The sequence below is a fragment of the Aphis gossypii genome, chromosome 2 (genome assembly GCF_020184175.1).
Source record: "Aphis gossypii isolate Hap1 chromosome 2, ASM2018417v2, whole genome shotgun sequence".
Lineage (NCBI taxonomy): Eukaryota > Metazoa > Arthropoda > Insecta > Hemiptera > Aphididae > Aphis > Aphis gossypii.
Window position 1 is genome coordinate 83,602,340 of NC_065531.1, and position 20,011 is coordinate 83,622,350.

Below are 20,011 nucleotides of genomic sequence, written 5' to 3' on the forward strand. Positions count from 1 at the left end.
GCGATGTTTATCATTCTGGGACGGACTTGGTGACGGGGATACCACATCCCTCATTATGGGTTTGTTATGGACAATGTATGTTTGAAAAGGTTTAATGTATGTGAAGCTGTTATGTGTGTGTGTGTGAAACATTCCTATGCATAACGTATGATTTAGCTAGGTGCTTATTCGTAAATGAATAAAATAGGTATCGATATGTTAACTAATATATATAATATGTTTGGTTGTTGTGTATGTGTGCGTGGGTGTGTGTGATGTAAGATTACTTATGTAATATGTGTGTGTACTGCGTTTAGTATGTATGTGATGGTAAATATGTTATGTGTGTGTGTGTGTAAATAAAAGGGGAAGAAATATAATTGATTGGGAAGGGGAAAAATATTTGATGGTCAGGTGTCATATTTAGTTGAAATCAGAGTATTATATATATTATTTTTCTTCAATAGGTTGGGGTTTGAAGGAGAAGGTATAAAATATATGCCGGTTACGTGTAGGATTTGGTGATGGTGTTGGGTTTATGCGTGTTGCGGGTTGCCTATATTGAGTAATTAATACAAGTTTGGGAGGAGCTGTGTAGTTGTTGCCTATACAGGCCATGCATATCCTTTTACATGTAAATTTAAGGGGGAGGAGGTTCTAGAATCCCCATTTTACACCTACTTGCCAAAATGACATATTTAAAAAAAAAGTACTTACCTACTAATAAAACTGTCATATCTAGTAGTAAACTATAAATAACTAACAATAAGGCATGTATTTGAAGTCTTATCATCTTGAAGTATTATATTACAGAACTGTGTATGGATAATTTCCAGTATTAACTATACCTATCTAACTTTTAAGTGTGTATAATAACGCATACCTATAACGTTATTTGAAAATTTAAAGATAAGAATTCAATAAGTAGTCAACATTGATTCGTGTAAGATTGTCTCACGTAAAATCGTTCATAATTTGTTTTCTAACGAAATTTATCGTTAAGAGGATGTCAGCGCACTATTTGTTTTCTCTCTCTGGTCCACGCGCAACATAGACAAAACGAATTTACACAGAATCATTTTTTCTATGTTTTAAGTTATCTTAAAGTAAAATCACCCATTACAAAAAAGATAAATAATAATATTTTTAAGGGAATGACATATCGATTTTATATTTTATTGTTATTTGACTTTCAAATAAACAAAATAATGTTGTAAATTTAAACGATGTTTAAATTGTTTTGAAACCATATTTTGACAAATCGATATGTCATTCCCTCAAAAATATTATTCTCTATCTTTTTTGTAATGGATCTTTTTACTCTAAAATTACTTAAAATCATAGAAAAAATGATTCTGCGTAAATGCGTTTTGTCTGTGTTGCGAGTAGGCCAAGGAGAGAAAACAAATAGTGCACTGACATATCCTCATATTTACTCATTTACTGACACTATATTATTTATTTTTATCAAAATGTTACAGGACGGAAAAATGTACATTATGGGCCTAATAATCACAAGTTATAAATGGTGATCAACAATCAGACGAGGAAATAACAACTTATACTGGCAGTAACGGTTTTACCACGAATGATCAATCCGCCAACGAAATATCGCAGTTACCTTTACCAGATCACTCGAGTAACCGCGTCAACTTTTAAAAGTTCTTAAGTTAATATTATAGCCATAATAATACATTTTGCACGTTTTGTGGTTAGTACTCATACCGCCACAGTCGTAACTTGTAGTCGTTGTAGATACTTATACTCAACTTTTCACTCGGAATCAGTTCACTTTTCGCAAAGAATAAAATTAGTATTCACCAAACAGTATCGCAACTATATTTGATTGACGGACAAGACTTGATAAGATCATGCAACTGTTTAAACCGATTCAAAAACGTGTTGTGAAACTTGAAACGCCACAGCAGTCAAATAATTATAATAAATATTTTTGCAGTAATATTTAATAATGATATACATACATTTGTTGTCACAATACATAATAATTAATAAAAACATGATGTGTGTATATTTATCATACTAATTACTAGTACCTAGGTAGGTAATAGCAATAGCTAACATATAGGTAGGTACTAGGTAGTGCCTATAATAAAGGTATTTAAAATATTTAAATACCTAGGTAATAATAATTATTATTTTATATATAAGTACGAATATAAAGCAAGGGAAAAAATATTACATAATTAGTAAAACATTTCGAACTTTAACCAACGCTGGTTTTTTTTATCCTAAGATTTACCAAACCTCGTTTGTTAAAGTCCGTATCAAAAAATCATTCGGGATTTGACCTAACTAATAATTTTGTGTACCTACTTACCTATCCTAGATTTTAATAAAATCTTAAAACCGTTTTGCCGGTATTCGTACTTTTACCGTGGCATATATCATGTACATGAATATATGTACAAGATGTTTTATCACAACCACCGCCTATTAACTGCCAAGTGCCAGGCATTCAGATGACGATAATATTTACATGATACATCATACATTGCCTATATAACGGAAAAAGCTGAATGTAAAAGCTGAGGTTATATTAATTACTATGTGTAGTTCCATATTATGTGTGGTCACATAGCTTTTCTACATAACTTCAAGTTCATATTATCACCCACGTGGCAAATAAAAGTTGTTGTCAATAATCAGCATTTGTGACATACTGTAATAAGAGATTAAATTTAAATATCTTTATTTTTTTGACACTTCTCACGAAATCAAATTTATTTTTCGAACACTATGTAAGGATAACCCTAAACTTGTTTTCATAAGCATTAATTTAAAATGTTCATAAATTCGTTTTGCAAAATCTTTTTTTTTGTTTGTAATAAATAAATATTTTGTTTCAAGTCACCTTTTACTTCAATTTTTAATACAATATTATTGTTCTTTGCACAGATATTAATAACATGGAATATACTAAACTTTACTTATCTATGTAAAGGAAGGTAGGTAATAAAAACACAGTTTTAAATTTGGTTATGTGTTTTATTTATTTTGAATCTTTTGTCTTTTTTTTGCGTTTTAATTGTCTTTGTTGTCATATTTTTATCGTTCAACTTTTTTTGAGTATATTTTCATTTTTATTGCACGAATATTTTCTTTGGTTATTATTTCTTATTTTTTAAAAAACATTGTATTTATCAGATTCACACAATCTTTTATACATATTTGACATTTTTAAGTTAAAATAAACCTACATAAAAATATGTAGTACAATATTTACATAAAAAACACAACTTGTTTCAAATTTAGAAAAATAGTGAGTTAAAATAATTTAAAAATATCTAGGTATAATAAAACTTATAGCTAGGCACATACGAAATTTTCAAACCTTAAGATCTAACATAATAGATATATTATTCTAAAATAGTACATTAAATATTAATTTGAAACAGACAATGTAACTAGATAGAATAATTTGATAATTCATTGCACAGTCATATGAGTACACAATATTTTTTTTTATTTCCAATTAATTATTACAGGCTATAATTATTAATATAAAATCCAATTTTCAATCAAAAATAAAAACTCAAGTTAATACATTCCCAATAGCTCATTAAGGCTATTAAATTAATATTTGAATGTATGTACAAAAGAATTATTTTTATTCTAAAAAGCCTTTATTTGTTAGAATTTCTTAATTGTAAAATATTGATAGTTCCCACCGATAACTGTAGCGATGGATTTATTGTGAACGTCAGTAAGGATAATACATTGCTCTTCTGGAATAACCACCTCTGTAAACAAATTAAAAAAATTAAACATAATATTAAAATGTTTTAGAATGTTAATATTTAAAATTAATACCTTGGTCTACGAGATGGTCTGTAACCACCATAAAATGATGATTGTGCACCACCACGAGACATTGGACGACCTCGGAACATAGCTCTACCCCTAGATGCTACTGGACGATTTGTAGTGCTTATCCCAGGTTTATTCGTTCTTTTAGGATTGACCTATAAAAAAGCACAAACATTTAAAAATAATGCATCTCATGAAATTTAATTATGTATATCTTACTTTAATTTGACGGCCCCTGAATAAAGAATCATCCATAGCCATGGCTGTATTAACTGAATCCATGTCAGCAAATTCAATATATGCAAACCCTTTTGGATGACCATCAAATTTATTACACAATATGGTTACCCGATTTATTGAACCACACCCATGAAAATGAGTTTCCAATTCTTCTGCTGTTGCTGCATAGTCTACCTACAATTTTAAAACAAATATCTCATGAATTAGTTATGATATAAAAAATTTATTAGCTAAATAATCAAGCATATACTTACATTACCAACATAAACAGATCTAGCATCAGCTTCAGCTTTTTCCTGCTCTGACAAATTATATGTTGCACCTAAAAGACAATATTAATCCTTAAATATACAAAATTAATAATAAAAATAATAAAAAATAACTAATATTAAAATGTATTAATTATCATTTTATCATTGAATTTTTTGAATTGTATTAAGTTATTTTAACTTCTTTATGCAAAATAATAAATATTAAATATCTTTAAATTATGTCTTGTAGAATTAGTAAGTGATAATTTTAACATTATTATTAGTATCACATGTGGAGATCTACTATATTAAAAAAAAAAACTATTGTATAGAGCTCATGAAGTTAATTATTATCATAAATACATTTTGTGTTACTAAAAATATTTTTACCTAAGACATTGTTATAACTTTAATTGTTTCAAGAGTTCTATTTAGAGATATAGATACAAGATATTTAGTGTTAATTAACGCAATTTCTAAATCATTTGGTGTTTTATAAACACATAAAACAATAAACTAAAAATATTAGGCATGTAGGGTAGATTTAGTAAGTGATTGCTTAGAAATTATAACTTGCAACACATGTGGAGATCTACTTTAATTTATTTTTCTCAAAATAGTTATAATAAAATAGTTATTTTAACTATTTTAAAGAGCTTTTGAGGTTAATTATTAGTATAGTAATTGTTTTTCACAATAACATAATATTATTTATATCATTTGTAATTGTAGATACTAAAAATAACTCTATTCAGGAGCAAATTTAGAATAAAGATACAACCAAAATCAGAAAGTGTACATTGATTCATATTATTTCATAGGAACAAGACCATTTATTCATCATTTTAGCGTTTAACAACATATAATACCATTTTATAAAACTTTTTATTAATTTCACATGGCCAAAATCAGAAAGTGTACATTGATTCATATTACATCATAGGAACAAGACCGTTTAATCATCATGTTGGCATTAAAGAAAATTAATGAATATCCAAAGGTTATATGAATAATAATATTGAATAAATAAAAAGATCAAGTTCAGATTATTTGTAGTAATCATAAGTAAATTATCATACGAACGAGACTAGAATTCATCATTAATTGATCATAAATAATTAATGTAATTAAATTAAATTGTATAACCTGTATTTTTTATACAACTATAAGCTACTGTTATTAAATAAATTGTGTTATTTATTTAAGTCTTGGTCATATATAATATAATTTGCTTTTTTTTGTTAAGTAGATTTAGTAAGTGTTTAATAAAAGGTTTAATTAAATTATAAACACATGTGGAGATCTACTACATTATTCTTCCTCAAATAATTTGAATAAAATAGCTAATAAACTATTTTAAAGAGCTTCTGAGGTAATTTTATTATATAAATTAACTATTTATACAATAATTAGATGGACCAATAGTCAGTCTATACGTGGTCAATAATCTAAAACGCTGATTAAGATATTGTTTCTTGTTAAGTAGATTTAGTAAGTGTTTAATAAAAGGTTTAATTATAAACACATGTGGAGATCTACTACGTTATTATTCCTCAAATAATTTGAATAAAATAGCTAATAAACTATTTTAAAGAGCTTTTGAGGTAATTACACAGATTAAGAACATTGTTAAGAAAAATTAGTAAGTGTTTACTCTCAAACACATGTAGGTAGACATCTACTAAATTTTTATTCTACAGAACATAAAAATATATCACATGTATCACTTCGAAGGGTCTGAATTAGTTACAATAAACTAATACTACACTTTAAAATTGTAATAAGTAGCATTAAAAATCATAATCATGAAATAAATATACCTGTACATTAATAATTATAAGTTGTTGTGCAGATTTAGTAAGTGTTAATAAAATGAATTATTTTTAAACACATGTGGAGATCTGCTCAGTTCTGTACCTCAAAATTAAAAAGCACAACAACTATAAAGCAATAGTGCAGAGCTTTTTGAGGATAACATTTTTATAAAATAAATAAATGTTAACATTAATTTTAATATTAATATCATAGAATTGTTTTAAACATTTAATCAACCAGTCAGATTTAACATTTAATATAAGTTTAAATACCCAAAGTTATTGATTTGTAGATCAATATATAAATTATAGATAAATTGTTTGTTGTAATACAATAACCGTGGAAACAACTACCTATAGCTCTTAAGAAAATATTAAATTACCAACATTATCTATACAAAGAAAAAAAAAATATAAGTTCAACGTACTTGTTTTCGAGCAATTTGGAGAAGACAGTACTGGTGTGTTTGACATTTCTTGATCTACTTGTGATTGCAATTTTTTTAACTTTTCAGCTTCTTCTTCCATTTCGCGTACACGAGCTCTGATTACTTCCAAGTCCTAAATATACAGTTATGTTAGAATGCAGTTGAAATGCATGTGACACACACTAAAAACAAATTAAACTTACAGAATCTGCTGATGCTTGAGAGTCGACATTATTCGATTGACCATTTTCAATCAAATCAAAAGACATGCTATTTTCTATACTAATTTGTGTGTTATGTTCTTCAGATGATAAATCAATACCACCTTCTAATAATTGGTCATCTAAGTCTGCCATGGTTGATGAACTAAAAAAATTTTAAAAGAAACATTGATGAGAATAGGCCTATTAGTATAGAAGGTTTATTATTATATCAAGTACTTTTAATTTGTTGATAAAATATTATTGCAAAAAAATAAATAACCTAAAAATAACAAATTGGCAAGACATGGCCCCTAGCAGACAGAATTATTTTACTGTTTAAAACGTAACTATCTATATGAATTCTTCCTTAAACTGTACAGAGGTGAACACATCAATTATGATCAGATATCATATTAATGATATTGATTATGCAAATGTAACGGTTTTGATGCACATTGGAAATGAATTAATAACGTAACACTAACTCAAACCGCTCAACAATCCCAACCATAAATTTTGAAATAAAAACTGTTTAACCAGACGAAACAACCGTTAGAAATGTGTAGTAAAACGACATTGGACGACGGGAAAATTGCCAACAGATTTCGATCGTGGATTTTTCAGAAAAGAAGCTTAGCGGGAACGCGTAGGTACCCAAAACCCACCACTTACCCAGGGGCGTGACGGGGTAAAGGCAGCAAGACGTGCCGAAATCGCGTACAGTCCGCGGATCAGAACGAAAAATGTGGGACGCTACTAGAAAACGTTTAACCGTAGTCGCTACGAGGAACCCGGGAAAGTCCCGAAAAAGGCCGGTGGACCCGTACTACGGCGTCCACTACCCCCACCATTCAGATTGGCGTTCAAAAGCTGCAAATGGCTGCCGTCCCCGGTCTCCCGCGGCGAGTTCCCGCGAGAACCGAGTCGAATCGGCCACCGTACCGGCGGCGGCCGGGGGGACGGAAGGAGGACTGGTGGAGTGCCCGGTAATAAAAGTGTCGGTCAGGTACTTACGCGGCGTCCGGTCCGGATGGAAACGGATGAAAAATTCGATTAGGCGGCGCGGTCTACCACGGGCGAAACACTGGTCGTTACGGGACGCGGCGAACGTCTGCCACTCTGCAGTCTGCCGGCAAACAAAACGGGAGAAAAAAAAAAGCACAAAAAAAAAAAAATTACCACAAAAAACAAACACGAAAACTAAGAAAACGTAACGACTAACTAGTGACTAGTGACTACGAGTTAAATAACAGCTATGACACTATCAAGTATCAACCGCGAGACCGGGCGTAAAAAACAGTTGTGTACACCGAACACCAAAAATCGAAATATTGTGCTACAGACGCTTACAACAGTCGTTACAGAAGTTACACACGCGCACGCACGCAAACACATGGAGCGCGCGCACGTTTACGCGAGCATTTATCACAGTTTCGTAGTTTTTTTTTTTTTTTTTGTTATTTCCATAACAAACGATAACTACAACAATACCGTACTGTATCAGTTGTAAAATAATATTGTAATTCCAAAATCCAGTACAACCAACATTTACTAGATTTCCAGTTGGATTATTGTATTAGGAGATGAAATAAAACTGATTTTCCTTCTGACGATATAAAACTACATAGTACAAACGGCGTATATCTCAACTTATATCACAACGATAGAGTTACTATAAGTTTACATAATACGATTATTATGGTTAATGAATTACCGTCGAATTTATTACTTCTCAAGTTGAAAGTTCAAACCACGCGCATACGACAGAAATGAGTTATGAGACGGACAAAATGTTCAACCAACGAATCGTAAAATCGTTCGCTTTCGTTTAAGACACACTGTGTTTGTGTGAGTTATCAACCTGGGTTATCATGTTCCTTCGGAAGCGCAATCTAAAATCCATATTATATTATTAATAGCAAGTTTTTTTAATATTATTATTTTGGTTATTACTCAATACTCATTTGGTGTCTAAATCACAGTCTAAGTACCTCGATAGTCGTTATATGTTTTCTAAATGTCACGTCTCGTACCCTTGTCTAATATTTTTTTATTCCACCAAACATATATCACCAAATAATGTTAATCTCTTTCAATAAAATTATTATTAAGTAAATTCTAGTGTTTTTATTCATCTAAAACGTGATCGTAGAATGCGACATCTACTCACTACCCATTGTGATGACTCGGATTAAGTCTTGATTGTAGACTTGACCCAATAAATCTATAAAGGTATGCATCGTCAAAACTGTTCTGCCCCGAATTAACCAAAACAAATTAATTCACTAATTCTATAGATTTACACTAAAGTGTTCTTAAAGTTACAACGTACTACATAAATTTAGATTTGTGTGCATTACTTATTTTGTGATTTGTTATCTATATCTGAATATAACTTGGGCTCAAATAATATTATTTGGCTTATAGGTACCTACAAATTTTCTAAATAATCCTGTAAAAAATAATGTTAATCTTATAATGCCAGCATAGGCAAAACTATGGGTAAGGCCATGGCCTGACCTAATGCTGGCTGGATATCATAGTATCATACTGACTAAGTAATTTAAAATTAAAATTAAAAACATACTTAGTCTATCCTAATAAAATTGTCTAGTTTCGCCTATGAATACCAACCAGGTTGTTACTTAAAAATAAAATGATAGGTCAATAATAAGGTTTCCATTTTATTTCCTAATTAATTTATATTATACATGGCAAGTATCATTTTAATTGGAAGTGTTTTTTATTGTAAAATACCGTGATAGCTAATCCAAATGATCTTGTACCTATACACAAAATCATAAATCCTCAAATTAGATTTGGATTCATTTCAAAAAAATAAAAGTTTTTTAGAAGTGTGATAAATTTTGCAAGCTGCAAAATTATGTAAGGTGGGCCAACCCCAGTGCAATAATTAACAACTACCATAACTACTCATCTAGTTTATACTACACTAGTACCTTGTAAGTGTAAAATATATCTTAATGCACAAGTTTAATTTGCTTGAATAGAAATTTATTACTTTTGAGACCAGTTACCGCATCATCAGATTTTAAAAATTATTCATATAACACAACACATTATTGATAAATTTATCTAATTGATTACTATTAATAAGTAATAACTAAATAATTCAATAAAATTTAGTTTATATAATATAGATTTCAATTATATTATTCATAGATTCAAGGACTAATAATTTTCATTTGAAATTTATTTCTTAGGCATGATTCATAAAACTTAAATGCCAAATGTTTAACTGTGAATACTTGATTATTTGTTACTTAAATATTTCATGTATATTAAACATATTTTAACAATTTATTTTCCTTTTTTAAGCAAAAATGTTAGCATCTTGTTCAATATGTGGCGATTGCTTCACTGGAATTCATCCTGAATCAGTTCATTCAACACCTTGTGGTCATGTTTTTCATTATGAATGTCTCATGCAATGGATTAATAGGTAATGTTAAAATTTAAATTTTATAATTCTGTACTATATGTATTTTAATTGTTTTTTTAAGAGTATAACAAATAATTACCTACCTACTATTTTTGCTAGGTATTTATTTGTCTGCTTTAGTTACCATATAATATTACATAATAATATCATATTATAACTAATAACTATCAGTATTTACTATTATAAGTATATAATAGTAATACCTATAAAATAATGATTCCCAGTTTTCTGTATAATATTTTTACCTAAAATTGTATCTACATATAATTATTCATTTATTTAACTGTTGCTTTTCTTCTATCATTTTAAGATCGCAAACATGTCCACATTGTCGGTCAAAAGTTACTGAAAAGCAAATTATTAAACTATATTTTCACAACAATTCAAATTTAAGTATTAAAGAAGATATATCGTCATTGACACACCAAGTACAATCACTTACATATGAAAATACTCTGAAGAATGAAGAAATAAAAAATTTGATAATTCAAACCAAAAAAGAAAAAGAACAACTAATTTCATTGAAGTAAGGAAAATATTTAATTTATATTTTTTCTAAATAATATATTCATTATATTTACAGGAAACATGTTAAAGATGTGGAAGATAAAATACGAGGTCATCAAACATTTGTGTCCAGTTTACAAGAGAATATCCGTTTTCTTAAATCTGAATGCAAAAAATCTACTTCCTACAAACTTGAAGCTGAAGAATTAAAAAAAGATTTGGAAAAATATCAATCGTAAGACACCTTTGCTTTAATCATTAATGTTTTACTAGCAATCAAAAATTAGTTCATGTAATATTCATATTAAATTGTAGAATAAACAGTATATTATATGGAACACCTGCAGATTCTCAAGAAGCTGTATGTTTGTTAAAAAAAAAGACTGATATTCAAACTCTGTGTTTACTCATAACTTCTTTTAAAAGGTATGATATTTTATTTTTAATTTGTGTATTATCATTTATATTATTTATTTTATAAATCAACAATTGTTTCATAGAGAAATTCAAACTTTAAAAGATAGTAATAAAGATTTGGAAACTAAATTTTCACAACGTGTCACCAAATATATGGAACTCAAAAGACATTTGTGTAATGTAAATGCAAAAGAATCCATGAATACCCGTGTTATGGAGTATGTAATTTATTTAATAATTTAAATCTTTAATGCATTTAAATATATTTCTAACAGTGTATTTTAATTTGTTTGTTAGAAAATTAAAATCAGAAATTACTGACCTTGAAGCAGAAATTGTAAGACTACAAAAAAAATGTGAAAATTTAGAATCTCTGGTGCAAGCAAAAGATAATACTCCAAGAAGAACCGAATTATGTAAAAGAATAATACATGAAAGCCCAGCTCCAGAGTTGACTGTTACTCCAAATTTAGATAAAGTACATAAAGTTAAATCTATTATTTATTTAACCAAACAATTCTTAAGTATAATAATTTAAAATTGTATTATAACATTTTTTTTTTAATAAGAAAATTTGTAGTTTTTGTTAAGTTATTAACATTGATATATTGATTAAATATCAAATAACCATAATTACAAATTACAAATTACCTATTTACTAGCAATATAGTTAAAATAATATTTTCATAGCTAGGTATTCTAAGTTTCAAACTCTTGAAAGATATAACTTAATATTATCTAATGACACATTCAGCACTCACTAGCGCTAGAAATGACACATCATTGTATATGTAAAATAAAAAAATGGCATCGTATGTCATTTCTGTTTTATTGCTGTTTTTAAAGAACCTTAGAAGATAATTAAATAAAAAAATCCTTAAAATGTATTAATTTATAATGTTTTTTAGGGTACAAAATCAAATATATACTCTCCAGGAAATTCAGTTTCCTCTCCAGTACAATGTAAAGGACAATTAAAGCCACATAGTTTAAATAATAAAACTGAGCAGTCATCATCACAATGTGTAAATATAAACTAATCATTAAATAAGTAATAATACTATAGACATTTTCTATTATATTTTTTGCAATATATTTTTGTTAAGGTCAACACATTTATGCCTAAAAGTCCTCGGCGACCTATTGGATTTATGAGGCCACCTTTAACTACTAAATCAGTAAGTGCGAATTATGTATCAAAATCTATGGCTTTTTCAAGTAGTTCAGATGAAGAAATGTATGATGGTCTTGGTGGTCGCTCAAAACCAGATGTATACCCTAGTCGACAGAAACCAGTAATAAAAAAACGAAAATTAGTTTCTAATTTTAAAAAAAAACCACCTCCATCAAATGGTAATACAACTTTGGATAGTTTTTTATCTGCCGAAATACTTTAATAATGTATCTCTTTACTACAAAAAAAAAAAAAACATATAATTGTAATGTTTATAGTATTTATTTGACAATATTAAATTATGTTCAAATAACAATATTAGAATTCTTGTAAGTACATTAATTTTCTTTTTTAATGATTTATCAATTTTTTTTTTTTTAATGAATGAATTGCAGTTTCTTATTAAAGTATAATTCAATTTAAATATGTAAACATAAATTGCTCATTATCATTACAAACATTATTGTTGATTTAATAATATTACATTTTGAACACACTTTGGTGTTTGGCTCCTATAAAAACAATATCAAGTATATTAAAAGAACTGAAAAATATTTGTAATATGAATTAATAATTAAACAATATATTTATATTTAATTAGTAACAAAAATATATTACCTCTGGATGACTATTATAACATCCTCCTAGTTTCCGTCTATAAAAAGAGTTGAGATTCAGTTTGTTGCAACTATGATCAGTGATTATACCTGATGTGTTTTTATATTCTACTTTAACTGGGTTAACACTCAAATGACTTTGACTGCTCTCTGCATTTTTTACAACAACGAGAAGTAAGTTTGAATGGGCTATACGTTTTACAAAAAATGGCCTAAAAAACATTCACATATATATTAAAGTACTAAGTATTATGATTATTAGCCCCTCTCCCATTATTAGCTTCTATGTTTAAAATATAATTTTAGTTAACTCAAATGGTCACAGTTTATGGTTGTAAATTTAATTCTAATGTATTACATTCATACCATCACATTATTGTTACGATCCTAACCTTATAGTTGATCCAGCTGGTGGTGGAGCATCAAATCCTTCAGAAGTAAGGTGTTCATGTTCCAACATAAACAAGTCAGCTTTCTTATCGCAAGGTTTATTGATAATTTTATATTTTTCTGGATTTTTATTGAGCATTGTGTCATCTACATAACCTAATGGGCAATTAAAATACGATGAGTTAAGATGTTCTATATTACCTGCATGTTTAATGATTACCTTCATCAATTGGCCATACATGAATAAAGTTGCCTTCGATCAATAACCAAAGTAAGTTCATCAAGAACATTTTTAGACTCGCAAACACTAAATAAAATGGCTATAAAAATAATATTAAACATTCATATTATTAAAAGACCAGTCTATTCTTAAATCTTAATAATATTAATAAATTATAAGTATACAATTTAATTTAATATTAGGCAAGGGCTATGAAAGATATTGTATTCTCCTCTAGCTTTTGAACTATACTCACTAAATATTTTGATGGAAGTCTTAAAATTTAAATTATTTACATTTTGAACATAATTTCTATTAGCAATTTAGTAAATCTATATATTTTTAATATTATAACTCAGTTTATTTTTAAATTAATTAATTAATTCGGCTTCTTTTTACACAATGGTTATATTATACACTAAACTTGATTTTAACTAGTATATGAAATTGAATTTAAATTACTGTTAATAAGTAGGACGATGCACTTGAAGCTGGTATTCTCTCTTTGCACAAAGCTTGGTAATCAAACATAGGTATACGCCTAAATATTTTTTTTGATATCATCGTTTCCATAATAACTCCAGTACTCTTTAATTCTGTTTGTGCAAAAAATCTGCCAGTATCTGCTGATATTTCTGATAGTACAACATATCCATTTTCATCAATTATATAACAATCAAGATGATCAGATGTGCATGGTAAACAACTTGTACACTAAAAATAACTAAAAGTTAATAAAAATTAATCAATACTAAGATGAATAAAAATGAATTGTTAACATTTTCATTAGTTTGCGTGATTTCCATAAAGCGGTCATAAAATTTCTTGTGTAACATTTCATATCCAACTACTGATCCCGGTGCTTCATTATTTTCGTCTTCAACAAATATTGCATGACTGGCAGTGATTTTTAGTTTATCATTGTCTCCTATTCATAAAAAAAAAAAATGCATTAGTTTGAATGATAATTTTATTAAAATATTCATACAAAATTAATAACCAGAATTAAAAGGCACTGAAAAAACAAACGCTTGTGGGTTAAGATTTCGATATAATACTGGACGTTTATACCAAACTTCTTCAACCGAACGATTATGAACATCTCCAAACTGTCTAAAATTAAATACATACAATTATAAATTTTTTTTTTAGCTAATATTAGAAAAATAATAATAATGATTATTCTGTATGTTATACATACAATTCACCTTCAGCCAGATCAAGTATATGTTGCCATCTACTTAACCCTCCTTGGGTAGCCAAAAATCTTACACTAACATTATATTGGTTAACATAGCGTTTCCTAAGGATAAAAATAGTTAATTTAAGAGTATTAAATTGATAATTTAGAATAAAAATCAATACGTCTTATTATAATAACTCACTCAAATTCTGAAGTAGGATTCCAAGTTGAATTATATAATGCATGCGTTATTTTTGCATCAAAAAATAATAATTGCATCAATTCTTTATCACCTGAAATAGTAAAATTTGAACAAAATTAGCAAAAAATAGATAATTTTTGAGATAATTTTATATTAACTTACAGTAAAAGTCATCAATGTCTATTGGTTTTCTATCACATTCTCCTATTTACCATAGAATAAAATTAAATTAACAAGAGGTATTATAATTTTTTAAAAAAAGTTGCCCTTACGTCTATCAAAATCATCCATTGAAATGTTTTCAAAATTTGAAGCTGGATATTGCTCTTTCCATTCCCAATCTGGAGAAAATATTTTTTCCATAAAATGAAGCAATTTATCTTCAGGATTTTCAAATCTTCTCTCTGATGAATGAAAATAATCACAATACACCCTGAATTTTTATACAGTAAAAATGTATAAATTATATTTATCTAAGCTAAAAAGAATGTATAATATCTTATATCAAAATTATGTTACCAGTTTGGATGAATTTTCCATTTATCTTGAAAATATTTATCAAATTGTTCATCTAAAACATATATTTTTATCAATAATTACTTTTTAACTATAAATATATTTTTCAAACATTCTTAAAATATAATATTTACCTTTTTCTATTGATTTATTAATTTCATCACCAGCTTTAATCCAATTGTTGCCATAAGACGCAGGTAATACTAAACCAAGTGTAAACGGACCTTCTATTTTTGGATCTAATGCAGTATAATGATAATTACGAACTTCAGACCCAACTCGTCTCTAAATAAATAAATCCTTTTTATTATTAATATTTAAAATCTTATTTCTTAATTTCTTATTATTACTATACCATATTGTCATAGTGAAACTTAATGCTTAAATTTTCCATGGATCCACGCTTGTGATTTACTATTGCTTCCCTTAACTACTTAAATAACAATATAAAACTATTACATGTATTCAAATAATTAATAGTGTTATTTCATACTTGAACTATATGTTGATGTGGCTGTCTTGGATCTTCGTCATTATCATCCAACATTTCCAGTTCGGTTAGATCAATACTATTGTGATTATCTTTAAGAATACCATCTTCCTTTAAAGTATAATTTATTAAAAAATTAAATTTGAGCTTAAAAAAAATATTTATATAGAATATTCTTTACTTACAACAGGTCTTAATTTTGGATGAAAAAGCACATATCCATTATTTGTAACAACGAATGCATAGCCATTTACACCAATCTAAAATTTCAAAAACAAATTAAGTACTAATTAATTAAAATGACACCACACAGTTAATGTTTCTATTTTTATTATGAACATTTTGTATTAATTTATAATATAATTGTTCTATATAATTTAATAATTGGTACCAATAACTATTAAATAATAACAATAGTACCTATGAGAACCCATTTAAAAGTTAACTTGAATAAGAAATAAAAAAATAAAACATTGTTCTATTAATCATTTTTATAAGTATAATATGTACTAAAATTATGAATACTTTATAAGGAAGTGTTAGTTTTTCAAATTCAGCAATTGGTACATCAGTTCCAGCAACACCGAGCAAATCTCCTTGAACTTTACTCTAAAATAAAATAAATACATTTTTTTTTTAATATAACAAATTTATCATAAATACTTACTAAGTAAGTAGCATAACTATTGAGAATTAAAAATTAATTATTACTATACTACAGCTTAAAACTAAAAACAAATAAATTAAATAAACTAACCTCATTATTAGTTTTTCCTCTTTTTTTATTAAATATTGGTATGGAAATTGCAGTCATTGGCCTATATTCTTGATAATTTCCATCCTCATCTAAACTCTAAGCAACATCGTTAGAATATAAAAAGGTATTTAATAAAATAAAATTTTAAAGCCAATACTACAATAAAGTGGTAACAACATTGGATTTCACGCTAGGTAACATTTTTAAAGGTGTATTGGTAACATTTCTAGAGGTGTATTTATATAATTATATACATTAGAACTATTAAATACCAACATTAATGGTTATAGTATAAATTCACTATTAATTTTTTTGTTTATTTCAAAGGATTGGAACTACTGTGTTTAATATTTAGGATTTTGGTTTGGATACATACTGATAAACAAGAATTACCTCAGAACTCAATATCAAATATTTAGAATCCATTTTATGTTGGTTAGGGAATTGTTTTTGTTCATTCAAATTAGCAGCGAGATCACTCATCTGCTTATCAAAATCCATTGAATTTTTTAATGCACTTGTTACATATGGATCCTAACAAAATGCTCTTAACATTAATTATGGCTATGAACTAGAACTTTAAAAATACAGCTAATAACTTATTCTACAAAATCAAAAGTTTTCACTTACAGAAATGTCCATAAACGTATGTGACCATGTAACAGGATGTTTTTCAGCTTGTAAAACTAGAGGTCTTGCCAAAACAGCAATGTATTTCAAAACACTTTCAAGTACTTCATCTTTTGAATGTACGTGTGCAAAACTACCTACAAACATAAAATAATAAATACTGTTCAAACATTACATTAATTATGTATAAACACTGTTTTTTTAATAAGTGTAATAATTAAGTTGAGTTAGGTATAGCATTTACACAAACCTCTATTTTCACACGCAAGTCGCTCAAGTTCAGGTGTTGTAGTTATATCACGACCCATCATATAGGTGAATATGCGGACTGGTATATTTGTAAATTTATTATTATCAATGCGATTGTGCTCTTGTACAACATCAAAAAGTTCTTCATTAGGATCATCATCCGTAATCAACATAATCATTTGATTACATGTTTCCTCAGAACATCTCTTGTTCTTTCTATTCTAAAATAAAAGAATATTAATTTAAAATTGTACATACTGAGTAAAAGAACATACCATACAGTAAAACCCTAAGACACTTTTTTTAAAAAACAATATCATCTTATGATTGTGTAAAAAAAAATTCAGTGTGTCTTGCATTGCCATTTAAGTATTTAATAGGTTTTATAGGTTATTACTGTAGTTCATATGCTACCTACATTAGATAAAAGTTGAAAGGCTTCAATAAATGCCTTGCTGTAGTTTGCTGTAGAAGATGGTGATAATCTTGGATCTTCAATTATAGCTTTATGAAATGTGTAAAGATTTTCAGGAGTAGCCTATCATATAAAAATTATTAATTATACTTATCAACTTGAACAAATAATAATTTGGATTATTATTACCTGAACTAACATTTCTTTAAAGCAAGTTACTAAGTAAGTAAAACCAGTATTAAAAAAAATAATATTAATCGAATCATCATTGTTGAATGTTTTCAGTAGGGATTTAATTACAAGCTGAGAGATTGATTGATGCATGCCATTCATGGAACCAGAAATATCTAATAAAATTACTACATCCTTTGAACAAGTTGCAGCTTGAATGTACCATGGTCGCAAACGGGTGTCAAATACACTAGGTTTAGCTGACCATCTTATAGCTAAAAATATAATAATATTAAACATCAATGTATCATTTCTGGATTTATAATGTATTGATCATGCGGGAAAGATACACTCATTTCTCATTTCATCTATTTTATAATACTATAAAATAGCTTATACATACTGATATATCAATATGGTTTATTGATATATAACATTTAAAGCTTTAATATAATTTTACCAGGATAATGACGCATAAATCCAGCTGTACTTCCAAAATATTGCCAAGAAAGAGATGGGTCACTGCGATAATTTTGTAAAAATACTTCATCTAATTTTTCAGACCATTGTAAAGGTATTTGGACATGTTCAACTGAAAATATTAATTTAAATAGAGGAATATAAAAATAACTAAAAGTATACATACGTTTTTCATATAATATTGTAGGTAAATAAACTGCGCTGTAATCAGTATTAACAGATAATCCATAAAAATGATCATTTTTTGTCAGATTCATTGTTTTGAATTCTAATTGAATAATAGTTTTTCCTAGATCCAAAGATATATTTGGGGTAGTTCGGTCTGGATCATCAGAATCATCAATACCTTCAACTGGTGAATACTTAGCATTAAAATAAGTATAATTTGAAATTCCATTTTCTCCATGGAATTTAAATTCAAATTCTTCAGATAAACGTTCTGCTGCATCCATAAGACACTAAAAATTATTTTATAATTAAATATAGCAAAATAATTCAATTAAAACATTATATTAGATTTACAGATACAGCTGTCATTTTCAATCTTATCATACGATTCATTGCTGTTGATATGTTTTGTAAAAGTTGACTGGCATTTGTTCTAAACACATGTGTTTCATTCAATTTTTTGTAACGCTAAACACAATTTAAACTATAATTTATAAATGTTATATGCATGTAATAAAAAACACAATTAATACTATCATCTAGTATAGTATATACCAATCGAATCTCATCAGATTTAGTTATATTTTGTCCCAGATACCATAATTCTTTGCCAAATGTCTCAGCCCAATTGTCCACCCTAAATTAAATTTTAAAACGTAAAAAACATTAAATGCTTTCATAAAGCAGAAAATAAAATAACTGTAAGTATCACTTACAAAAGTTCCTCCAAACTATTTTTTTTTTCATCCTGAACATCTATAGCGTATATAACAAATAAAACTGCAACAAGAAATGTACATATATTTATATAAATATTCATACTTAGAATATTTACTTTCTTTAGAAATCAATACAACTACACATATAAACAGTTTTGGTTTCAGCAAATTGTATAACCTTTAGGGATATACTCTAGCATATCTGTAATCTAAATATAGACACATATATTCCCACTCTTGGATGTTAGCCAATTAACTTCAGAATAAACTCCATTTTTATTAATTTAGAAATATAGACAAAATTAGACATCTAGAAACGTTCATTATATAGTATAATAATAATACAGTTCCCTTAAGTAAAGAGAAAGCACCTTTAAAAAAAAAAATTATTAAACGTATAATGATTAATTAAATTTTTTTTTTTTTTTTTGTTACTTAATAATTTCTAACATTACATAATATATAAATATATAATACAGACATAGCTTTTTGTAAAATTA

The 20,011-nt window shown here is 27.4% G+C and overlaps 3 protein-coding genes across 8 annotated transcripts; 1 reads left to right on the forward strand and 2 right to left on the reverse strand.

Annotated features, from left to right (window-relative positions):
* Positions 1-2,964: 2,964 nt before the first annotated feature.
* LOC114119777 (polyadenylate-binding protein 2) lies at positions 2,965-7,908 on the reverse strand. 2 transcript variants are annotated; one of them, XM_027981470.2, is made up of 7 exons: positions 7,758-7,908; positions 6,744-6,906; positions 6,541-6,673; positions 4,302-4,369; positions 4,027-4,221; positions 3,811-3,962; positions 2,965-3,740 (listed from the first exon to the last, which is right to left on the reverse strand). In XM_027981470.2, exons 2-7 carry the CDS (start codon positions 6,894-6,896, stop codon positions 3,701-3,703), a joined length of 741 nt encoding a protein of 246 aa, XP_027837271.1. In that variant the 5' UTR covers positions 6,897-6,906; positions 7,758-7,908; the 3' UTR covers positions 2,965-3,700. The 2 variants fall into 2 exon arrangements, with proteins under 2 accessions (XP_027837271.1, XP_050057905.1); XM_050201948.1 differs by lacking the exon at positions 7,758-7,908 and adding an exon at positions 7,416-7,608.
* Positions 7,909-7,998: 90 nt separating this feature from the next.
* Positions 7,999-12,567, forward strand: LOC114119776 (E3 ubiquitin-protein ligase TRAIP-like). Of its 3 annotated transcripts, none has more exons than XM_050201946.1 (9): positions 7,999-8,173; positions 10,083-10,206; positions 10,517-10,732; positions 10,790-10,948; positions 11,029-11,139; positions 11,214-11,348; positions 11,428-11,608; positions 12,039-12,155; positions 12,237-12,567. In XM_050201946.1, the coding sequence occupies exons 1-9, from the start codon at positions 7,999-8,001 to the stop codon at positions 12,525-12,527; spliced, it is 1,509 nt and encodes a 502-aa protein (XP_050057903.1). In that variant the 3' UTR covers positions 12,528-12,567. The 3 variants fall into 3 exon arrangements, with proteins under 3 accessions (XP_050057903.1, XP_027837269.1, XP_027837268.1); XM_027981468.2 differs by lacking the exon at positions 7,999-8,173 and adding an exon at positions 8,443-8,591; XM_027981467.2 differs by lacking the exon at positions 7,999-8,173 and adding an exon at positions 8,618-8,975.
* Positions 12,565-19,858, reverse strand: LOC114119786 (voltage-dependent calcium channel subunit alpha-2/delta-3). Of its 3 annotated transcripts, none has more exons than XM_050201942.1 (28): positions 19,509-19,856; positions 19,348-19,429; positions 19,147-19,260; positions 18,791-19,082; positions 18,605-18,736; positions 18,163-18,419; positions 17,977-18,096; positions 17,560-17,779; positions 17,310-17,446; positions 17,073-17,213; positions 16,680-16,775; positions 16,448-16,531; positions 16,108-16,182; positions 15,926-16,033; positions 15,788-15,862; positions 15,567-15,717; positions 15,436-15,487; positions 15,189-15,349; positions 15,079-15,120; positions 14,917-15,007; positions 14,733-14,834; positions 14,532-14,644; positions 14,311-14,459; positions 13,994-14,245; positions 13,532-13,631; positions 13,314-13,467; positions 12,923-13,133; positions 12,565-12,816 (listed from the first exon to the last, which is right to left on the reverse strand). In XM_050201942.1, the coding sequence occupies exons 1-28, from the start codon at positions 19,610-19,612 to the stop codon at positions 12,724-12,726; spliced, it is 3,708 nt and encodes a 1,235-aa protein (XP_050057899.1). In that variant the 5' UTR covers positions 19,613-19,856; the 3' UTR covers positions 12,565-12,723. The 3 variants fall into 3 exon arrangements, with proteins under 3 accessions (XP_050057899.1, XP_027837283.2, XP_050057900.1); XM_050201943.1 differs by having other exon boundaries at positions 12,703-12,848; positions 19,509-19,858; XM_027981482.2 differs by lacking the exon at positions 17,073-17,213 and having other exon boundaries at positions 19,509-19,853.
* Positions 19,859-20,011: the final 153 nt, after the last annotated feature.